The sequence below is a fragment of the Fusarium fujikuroi genome, chromosome FFUJ_chr02 (assembly GCF_900079805.1).
Source record: "Fusarium fujikuroi IMI 58289 draft genome, chromosome FFUJ_chr02".
Lineage (NCBI taxonomy): Eukaryota > Fungi > Ascomycota > Sordariomycetes > Hypocreales > Nectriaceae > Fusarium > Fusarium fujikuroi.
The window spans coordinates 2,492,867-2,502,512 of NC_036623.1; the positions used below are offsets into that span (position 1 = coordinate 2,492,867).

The 9,646-nt window shown below is 50.2% G+C and overlaps 4 protein-coding genes; 2 read left to right on the forward strand and 2 right to left on the reverse strand.

Moving 5' to 3' along the window:
• Nucleotides 1-34: 34 nt before the first annotated feature.
• Nucleotides 35-2,155, reverse strand: FFUJ_04539 (probable gephyrin, glycine receptor-tubulin linker protein; the record flags this gene model as incomplete). XM_023572163.1 has 3 exons in its annotated part: nucleotides 35-1,701; nucleotides 1,755-1,833; nucleotides 1,886-2,155. The coding sequence occupies 3 exons, from the start codon at nucleotides 2,153-2,155 to the stop codon at nucleotides 35-37; spliced, it is 2,016 nt and encodes a 671-aa protein (XP_023426339.1).
• A 319-nt stretch (nucleotides 2,156-2,474) lies between these two features.
• On the forward strand, nucleotides 2,475-3,059 carry FFUJ_04538 (related to POP5 Protein required for processing of tRNAs and rRNAs; the record flags this gene model as incomplete). XM_023572164.1 has 2 exons in its annotated part: nucleotides 2,475-2,685; nucleotides 2,737-3,059. 2 exons carry the CDS (start codon nucleotides 2,475-2,477, stop codon nucleotides 3,057-3,059), a joined length of 534 nt encoding a protein of 177 aa, XP_023426340.1.
• Nucleotides 3,060-3,069: 10 nt separating this feature from the next.
• Nucleotides 3,070-4,227, reverse strand: FFUJ_04537 (probable ATP binding protein; the record flags this gene model as incomplete). XM_023572165.1 has 3 exons in its annotated part: nucleotides 3,070-3,738; nucleotides 3,785-4,110; nucleotides 4,164-4,227. 3 exons carry the CDS (start codon nucleotides 4,225-4,227, stop codon nucleotides 3,070-3,072), a joined length of 1,059 nt encoding a protein of 352 aa, XP_023427118.1.
• A 500-nt stretch (nucleotides 4,228-4,727) lies between these two features.
• On the forward strand, nucleotides 4,728-9,524 carry FFUJ_04536 (related to serine esterase that deacylates exogenous lysophospholipids; the record flags this gene model as incomplete). XM_023572166.1 has 3 exons in its annotated part: nucleotides 4,728-5,014; nucleotides 5,065-7,982; nucleotides 8,164-9,524. The coding sequence occupies 3 exons, from the start codon at nucleotides 4,728-4,730 to the stop codon at nucleotides 9,522-9,524; spliced, it is 4,566 nt and encodes a 1,521-aa protein (XP_023426341.1).
• Between the last annotated feature and the right edge of the window lie 122 nt (nucleotides 9,525-9,646).

Here is a 9,646-nt window from a genome sequence, read left to right on the forward strand (position 1 = left end):
GGTCACGACTCATTACTGGGACTTGAACCAAATTCTAAGCAGCCTGCACAGCGCTCAATAGCAAAACCTCAACCTTTGATCCCTTCTCCAGTTTCCCTTTCCCACTGGGCAAAATGACCAAGGCGTTAGCTGACCTCAAGCTTCCGACCTTTGAGCTGCGTTGTCCTCCAGTACTTGTAGCTGAGAGCAGCCCATCCTTGCCAACTGTGACCACAGCTCGATGATACTCGGGTCTAGGGTCCAAGGGGAAACCGTGCGAGATAATTGCAGGTACTCTTGGGAGGCCCTTAGTCGAGGCGCCAGATAGCTTGTGCAGTGAAGGGAGCACAAACAAATGGAAAGTAACCAGAGCCGACGCCGGGTTGCCGGGAAGTGAGAAGATGGTCTTGGTAACACGTTGGCCCGAATTGTCCTTGACAGGAACTGTGGCAAAGGTGGTTGGTTTTCCGGGCTTCATAGCGACACGCCCGAAGTGAATAGTGCCGCCAAGAGAACGCTCAATCGTTGGTTTAAGAAGATCGAGCTCGCCCATGGAGACACCACCGGTGGTGATGAGAAGATCTGCGCGTCTGAGTCCATCACGGAGAGTCTCCTCCAAAGTGCCGGGCTTGTCACTAGAAATGCCAAGATCGATAACTTCATAACCCCATTCCCTCACTGCGGACATGAGAGTAATTCGATTGGTGTCGCGGACTTCGCCAAGTTTTAGATCGCCCGGGCGGTTGTACTCGACAATCTCATCGCCAGTAGATAGTACAGCTACCACAGGACGACGGTAAACCTTTGCTTCTGATATTCCCACGGAAGCGAGAAGACCGATCTCACCGCCCACACCGCTGATAGTCTCTCCCTTGTTGAGGATAACTGTGCCTTGCTTGACATCACTACCAACTTCGCGGATGTTCTCACCCTCCTTTACTCCATCGACTTGAATTTCGACTTCCTTCTCCTCCTTGCCATCATCTGACATTGTTTTGAGGACAGTATCCTCAACCATAACAACAGTCGTGGCACCAGGAGGCAGAGGGGCTCCTGTGGTGATTCTAGCCAGTTCTCCCTCGTTCAGAGCCCCGATCTCACCAGGTGAAGCATGAGAGATGGCTGTTACCGGGAAAACGCCCTTCAGCTGGCCATCCTTAGGGGCCACAACTGCGTAGCCATCCACAATACTGGCGCGGAATGCCGGAACATTCTCTCTGGCCTTGACATCCTCGGCCAGAACTGAGTTGATGATGGACTGATTGACTGGTGCTGAGATAACCTCCGGTTCAGGAGTATGCTCTTCGATCAATGACAGGGCTTCTTCGACTGGCAGCATGGGGTAGGGCGATTCTCGGTATCTGCGAGAAGGTCCAAGTGCAGGATCATTAGAGAGAGTAGTTCCGGGCTTTGTGTGTCTCACAAGATTTCCATGCTCGTGACCGTGACCATGACCGTGACCATGGCCGTGGTGATGATGACCGCATCCACTGGCAGCTGTAGACTGGGTATCTCCACCTGTGAGGCCTGCTTCAGCTTCCAGTTTCTTAATTCCGCCAGAGTGAATAGCTCTGGAATTACCACCTGCAGCCTGGATACAGGCATGGGGTAGTGTCTTGACGATGGCTTGGAGGTTCTCCTTGGCGCCTTTGGGTGAACCAGGTAAGGTCACAATGATGGACGAGTTGCGGACTCCTGCTACTGGACGTGACATCATTGCAACTAACAATCTTGTTAGGACTCTCTGATGCGATATTGGAAGCGATGTCGCTTACAGGGTGTGACTGTGAGAGACGCTGCTAACATGCCATGAACGAGGCCTGGGGCCTGCTTATGAAGTAAGGGAGTGACTGCCTAAATACGATTAGCCCTCAATGGCTCATAGATATCTCTATTGAATACTTACTTCTGGTGTAGAGTCTCCAGTAGCAAAACCAGTTCCGCCAGTTGTCACAACGAGGTTGACAGTATCAGGGCCGTCGGTCCAAGTAGTTATTTGTCGTTGGATAGCAAGCACATCATCCGAGACAATCTTTGTATCGTGAATCTCCCACTTCCCATCGCCTTCATCTTTCAGTACTTGGGTGAGTATAGGTCCTGAAGCATCAGCGGAAGCGTCCTTGGCTGCTGTCGTCGAGACGATAAGAAGCGCCGCTTTCAAGGGACCGGAAGCCATGGTTTTTACGCGAAATGAGTAACAATTTCTGAAGAAAACCGTTGCATAGAGTAAAAATACCAGTACCTGTGTATAGTTGTCAAGAGTATAGCTTCTACAGGGAGTTGAGTTCGTCAACTGGTGACGGCGGGGAAGCTCCCTCATCTACGGCCCCGCTGGACCGCCCCGGTCTTGGTGGGGCAGACCCCGAAGCCGCTACAGTAAACTTCCTCGGAGATACAAGTCGACTTCTTCAGTCACAAGCATTGGTTCGACTTCTTCCATCCGCCAACATTCACAGCCTCATCATCATTCGATCTTTCACCGCCGCTTTCTCAAAATGGTGCGCATAAAGGAGAGGTATCTCCTTGTCAACATTGTTTACCTGCCAGACCCTGCAAAGGCTGCAAAATCAGATTTGCCAGACTTTGTTCTTAACCATCAACCAACCATCGAAAAGCTCACTCCTGGTGCTCTTATCAGGGGTATCAGAGCTGAAGTCGCGTCGCTTTATGGCGATTGTGGATCTGGAGCTTTAATGAGCTGCTCAGGTCAGTAGTGGATGGTAAAATTGAACCGGTTCGCATTCCTGACATGTCTAGTAAAATACTTGTCCCTAGCAACCTCGACTTTCATCTTACGATGTTCAAGGGCTCACTATCAAATGCTCTGGTCAACATTGACCTTTATGGATCACGTTCCCGTCAAAGACGGAAGGCCGTGTATATTCCGCGTTGTACGCGTCAGTGGGACAATCCGCAAAGCTGAGGAAGAAGCTATTCGTCAGGCCAAGAGACTCATCCTTGCCGCAAAGGAAGATACGGACTCCCAGTCTTCTCTCAGCCTTTCGCTACGTAATCAGGACGAAATGGTTCTGGACGTCAACGACGCGTCGAGTGATGAAGAAATGGATGATGAGGATTGATGAACGGGTATCATTTTTTTCTAACTACCTTGATCCCACTGTCCTTTGGAACTGTCATATCTCCAAAGTCGGGATCCATTCCACCCGCTGGAGCAAATGGTTCATTTTGGTCCAGCTCCATGGCCTGTTCTTCTTGGATGCGAGCCTGCTCCTCCTCTGCCTCACGCTCCATTTGGTCATATTCCGCCTTTTGATCAATCCAGCGCTCCTGGATATCCTGCACCTCTAGCATGGACGACTCACTCCTCATGGCGACCGCCCACACTGTGTCATTGGCACCTTCAGCACCGCCAAAGACGTATCCACCGGCACGGTCAATGACACGAAGAATGTGCATCATGCTTTTCTTATTTTCGACGGCCAGGACCTCATAACGTACCAGACCGTAACTCTCGATCAGATTTGCGATAGCCTCGTTCAGCTTGCCAAACTTTTCGCTCCTCAAAGCCGGCGATTCTGATTCGAGATGGGGCGTTAAATATGTCAGGTCGTCTACATCTGTATAATAGTCGAGGTTGAACGGGAGCTCGTCATACTCGGAGACTTTGTCGATCTTTGAGAGGATGTTTATATGCGGCATGTCCATCTGGATCATGGCTCGGAGGGAAAGGAGGACGTTCGATACGTATAGCGAGGGTTGCGTTAGGCAGAAAGAATCCGAGAGGTGGACGCAGACAAGCTATACACGGTCAGTCGCTGTGTTTCCATACAGGGAATTTACCAACCCTGTATCCAATCTTCTGAAGTTTGTAGAAGATATTCCGTAGGGAATTGTGATGTGTGTATAGTTCCACCTGTCCCGGGCAGTCGAAAAGAACGTAATCTTCACTGAATTCTTTCAGTCCCTCTTCCAGCCACTCGAAGTTATGTTCCAATTCTTCAAGAGCATATAAAATGCCACCATTAGGTCCCAGCTTGTCATCTTTCATAATTTCTTCGAGTTTAACTAGGTTGCGAATATCGAGTGCTGCAGGGTAGTTTGTATGGTCATTGGCAGGATCGAGATTTACGACCGAACAGGCTCGCCCGATGGCGCCGAGGAACTGGTGCACTATTATCGGTAAGTCTACAGACACAGAAGATTCAGTATCGTGAAAAACCTACTGCCATCACAGTAGGTACTCTTTCCAGAGCCTGGGCTGCCGACGACGAGTTGCGCAAAGGGCATCTGAAAGACTATCGTAGGGTGCCGAGCTCAAGAGCGCATGGTCATGTGGGATGTGGCAGCTTGGCACGAGACAAAACAGGCTTCTACCGTCTGTTTTCACCGAATAAATCGATTTGGGGATCGTGATCGTTATAACGAGAAAAGAATAACTTAGGTGGTGATGGCTTATCCAAGCAGATGCACAAGTGACGGCACCAACGGGTAGCCCCTCCACTACCTGCCCACGCGGAACAAATTCAGCGGCTCACCCACCGTCTCTCAGTGGGGTGGGGCCTGAACCGGCCAATCCTCGGCACCTGAGCTCCCCTGTAGCTCCGCACCCGATCACAAGCTAAAAGCTTGCACGCGCAGAAGCAGCCACGCTCTTTTTTCCTTTCCCATGTTCATAAAACCTCTACCTCCAATTTTCTCCCTTGCTCCAAAACTCTCCCTCCGCTTCCACGCGGCTCTTTTTTCTACAGGATGCTACGGTATGATGCGCAGCAGCCTCATAACCAGCCATGGCATCTGATCCGTCAAATGCCGCCCAAATGGCCGGCGACGTCGCTGAGACTGTCGCCTATGCCCTCAGCAGCTCCTCTCCCTCTATCGTGAGCACCATGCCTGCTGTCACCGCCCATGAGCCTTACACATGGTTTGGCCTCTTTGGGTGGCTGATATGGTTTCTTCTTCACATCACTTCCACAATTTTATATTGGGTCATTCGAATTGCGACTATCAATGTCCCTTCCTTTCTCTTCCATCTGTTCTCTACAAGCTGGACTGTCACGATGAACGCTACTACACTGTACGTTGACCAATAGTCTCTTCCGCTTCGTAACGCTAATATTCCTATAGCATGTTTATCATGGCAGCGGTCGTGTCGGCCGTTAGTTGGGTTGTCAGGTATCGCATCCTGAACATGTACTCTCGTCTGCCACCAGAGCCACAGCGCAAAGAGCCGGACATCGATCTCTTTCCAGACACCCACGAAGGTGGCACCAAGTCTGGGCTGGCAAATTACCTAGATGAGTTCTTGAGTGCTATCAAGATCTTCGGTTACCTGGAACGGCCCGTCTTTCATGAGTTGACTCGAAGCATGCAAACGAGGAAGCTCATTGCTGGCGAGACCATCAACCTCGAAGAAGAAAAAGGCTTCTGTATCGTCGTCGATGGTCTGGTAGAGATCTTTGTTAAGTCAAACCGGAGCCCCCGCGCCGCAGCAGCCTCTCGGGGACATCTTGACTTGGACTCTTCAGATGAGGACGATATCGCTCCTGGTCAACAGACATACCAGCTTCTTACAGAAGTTCGGAATGGTGCACCTATGTCATCTTTGTTCTCCATCATGTCTTTGTTTACCGAGGATGTTAGGCTACGGCCTAATGATGATCAGGAGGACTCTTCTTTGCATCCTGCCCAAAGCAGCGGGCTTAGACATCCGACCTTCGAGAAGCCCCATCTTCGACGTGTTCCTTCAGACGTCAACATGTCCATGCCGGGCACACCTCGGTCCCGGAACGGTATGGAGGCGGATGAAAAGAAACCCGAAGGTCTTGGTGTTTCTGGCTTGGAAACCGATCAGGGTGCGATTCCTGCCATGTCACTAGATGGCGATACACCTCCACCTACTCGGCCGCCCTTGCCAACAAGGGCAACATCTGGCTCGGCTCATCCAGACATTATTGCTCGTGCTACGGTTGATACAACAATTGCCATCATCCCAGCGAGCGCATTTAGAAGACTCATCAAAATCTACCCAAAGGCAACCGCACACATTGTCCATGTTATTCTCTCAAGATTTCAAAGAGTCACGCTTGCGCAGGCATTCAACTATCTCGGCTTGACTAGCGAAGTACTGCAGACAGAGAAGAGCATGATCAAGTATACAGTATGCCAGCTCCCTAATATTCTGCGAGGTGATGCTCTAGAACGTCTCAAGGAGAAGTTCAAGCGCGAGAGGGAACGTGCAGACGAAGATGATGACACGAAGGGTATTGCACTGCACAACTCGGCCTCAACTCATCGGCGAAGGTCAAGTACAACTCTTCGGAAAGAGGCTATGCTGCAATCAATGACTAAACTGCGGACGACTTCGGTTGTCACAAGCACTATTGCACCACCTCGCGAAAGAACTTCTCCCCACACTCCGAGCCCTGGAGACCTGCTGTCTAATATTCAGTTAGCTCGAGGGACTTCGCGTATCTCACCGGCGGATCAACGATCCGTTTCGGGGGTCTCGATGAGGCACCAGGGCGCGAATCCAAAGGATGATAGGTTTTTCAATGATCCCTTTGATTCGAGGAGGCTTGGTCGCATGACGATGGATCCGCGAGAAACTGTGGATGAAGACAATCTCTTCCGTGCTTCTATTTTGGAGTGCATGTTCAAGTCACTTGGGCTTGATGCCAATGGAAGTGCATCCCGCGAGCCTGAGTCCATGGAAGGCTCTCCCAGACTGGTGTCGTTCGACCATCGGCGATCAAAGTTTTACAGCCAAAACAACGCATTCGGTTTCATGCCTCCTTACGATGGCTCTGTTGACGGCGAGACTGAGTCGGTGACCTCTGGAGGAACCGCTTTACACGCTCCGGTGAGCGCTCAGGGTCTTGCGAGCGACATGAAGGATGAGGTTGAGATCGTCTTCTTTCCCAAAGGCTCTGTTCTTGTAGAGCAAGGAGAACGAAACCCTGGCTTGTACTATGTCGTCGATGGGTTCTTAGACATTGGTACGAGTGGTGAGGCAGATGCTCACAACATCTTACAATCTAACGGATTTGGTTCATCTCAACCAGCTCCTTCATCCCCAGATGCTTCTGAAATGGGTTCTTTCCCCAATCTGGCTCGGACCGAAGCTGCAAGAGATCAGGCCGAGACGCAACAAGCGACATCGAAGAAGCCTCGTCGCAGCATTGCCTTGGTCAAACCGGGTGGGCTGGCTGGTTACATCGGAAGTGTGTCTTCATACCGGTCTTTCATTGATGTTGTTGCAAAGACGGATGTCTATGTAGGCTTCCTGCCTCGCGCTTCGCTGGAGCGGATTGTTGACCGCTATCCGATTGTTCTTCTCACTATGGCCAAGAGGCTGACCAACATCTTGCCCCGCCTGATTCTACATATTGACTTTGCTCTGGAATGGGTTCAAGTCAATGCAGGGCAGGTGCTATTTCACGAAGGTGATGAAAGTGAGGCGATTTATATCGTTCTCAACGGTCGCCTTCGTCTGGTCCAGGAGCGAAAGGGCGGCAGTGGCGGCGTAACGGCTCTGGCCGAATACGGACAAGGTGACAGCGTCGGTGAGCTAGAGGTGCTTACAGAAACTGCTCGCCCAGGGACTCTGCATGCTATTCGAGATACGGAGTTGGTGAAATTCCCCCGAACACTCTTCAACAGCTTGGCACAAGAGCATCCGAATATCACCATCAAAATTTCAAAGATCATTGCATCACGAATGAGGGCAATCGTTGACGAGACTTCCAAGTTCTCGTACAAAGATGCTAGCACCAATCCAAAAACTCTGATGCGCAAGTCCAATATGAATCTACGAACTGTTGCGATTTTGCCTGTTACCGCGGGTGTACCTGTTGTTGAGTTTGGAAACCGACTCATGAATGCCCTGGCGCAAGTTGGCCCAGCTAATGGGGCCACATCACTCAATCAGGCCGCCATTCTTAACCACCTCGGCAAGCATGCTTTCAACAAGATGGGGAAGCTCAGGCTTTCCCAATATCTTGCTGATCTGGAAGAGAAGTATGGCCTGGTTGTCTATGTTGCAGGTAAGCAATAACATGTTTTCTTTCTTCAGCCATTCCTTTTATGATGATAAAATCACACATAGACTCCAGAGGCAAAGCCGATGTTGGTTCTATTAACTCTAATTTTTTCCTGACTTATTCCTGTTACAACATTCTTTCTGGACTTTCGGACGAGAGCCTCGAGCTAACATGTTGGCTCTAGATACGAACGTCAACTCGCCGTGGACACAGACTTGTATCACGCAAGCTGACAGCATCCTTTTGGTGGGTCTTGCCGAAGGATCACCAGCTATTGGTGAATACGAACGCTTTATGCTTGGCATGAAATCTACCGCTAGAAAAGTTTTGGTTTTACTTCATGCTGAGCGCTATTCACGGCCTGGGCTGACTCGGGCTTGGCTGCACAACCGTATGTGGATCAACGGTGGCCACTGTCATGTGCAAATGGCTTTCAGGACAAACGAGATGCCAGTCCATGCCCCCAAGAAACTTGGTCAAGCACTTAAAGAACGTGTTCAGGTCTTACAGGCTGAGATTCAAAAATACACGTCTCGCAAGGTGCATCACACGCCATACTACTCACCCGATTCTCCTTACAAGGGCGATTTTCATCGCCTGGCACGACGACTATGTGGTAAATCCATTGGACTTGTTCTTGGCGGAGGCGGTGCTCGAGGCATCACTCAAATTGGTATCATCCGAGCCATGGAAGAAGCCGGAATTCCTATTGATCTCGTTGGAGGAACTTCGATCGGTGCTTTTGTTGGCGCTCTGTACGCCAGGCATGCTGATGTCGTGCCTATGTTTGGATTTGCCAAGAAATTTGCAGGGCGAATGGCCAGTCTATGGCGGTTTGCTCTTGATCTGACGTATCCCTCCGCATCTTACACCACAGGACACGAATTCAACCGTGGTATCTTCAAGGCTTTAGGCGACACGCAGATGGAAGATTTCTGGCTCGAATATTACTGCAACACAACCAATATCAGTAAGAGTCGAGCTGAGTTCCACACCAGTGGGTACGCATGGAGATATATCAGAGCGTCCATGTCCCTTGCGGGGTTACTCCCACCTCTGTGCGATGAGGGCAGCATGCTACTGGATGGCGGTTACATTGACAATTTGACCGTGTCTCACATGAAGGGTCTCGGAGTTGACATAATTTTTGCCATTGATGTAGGTGCTTTGGACGATGACACGCCGCAGACGTATGGTGATTCACTTTCTGGTGCATGGGCTTTTGTGAACCGATGGAATCCATTCTCGTCTCACCCTAACCCGCCAACTCTTGCGGAGATTCAAGGACGACTGGCATACGTGTCGAGTGTTGATGCTTTGGAACGTGCAAAAACGATGGCTGGATGCATTTACATGCGTCCACCAATCGATGACTATGGGACTCTTGACTTCCACAAATTCGATGAATTGTACCAACTGGGGTATAAGTATGGGCAGGAGTTTTTTAACAAGATGAAAGAGCAAGGAGTCTTGCCTTTAGTAGAAGAGACGGAGGCCAAGAAGGCGTTGAGACGTACAATGGCACCAAGACGAGCGAGCATCTAATGGATCATGTTCACTTAGACTTGATGAGCGTTTATAGTATTCAGCATTCTGCTAGAGTAGAGGCGTCTATTCGTAGACTACGGAGCCCGATCTAGACAATTATTTATGCTACTATTGAATCA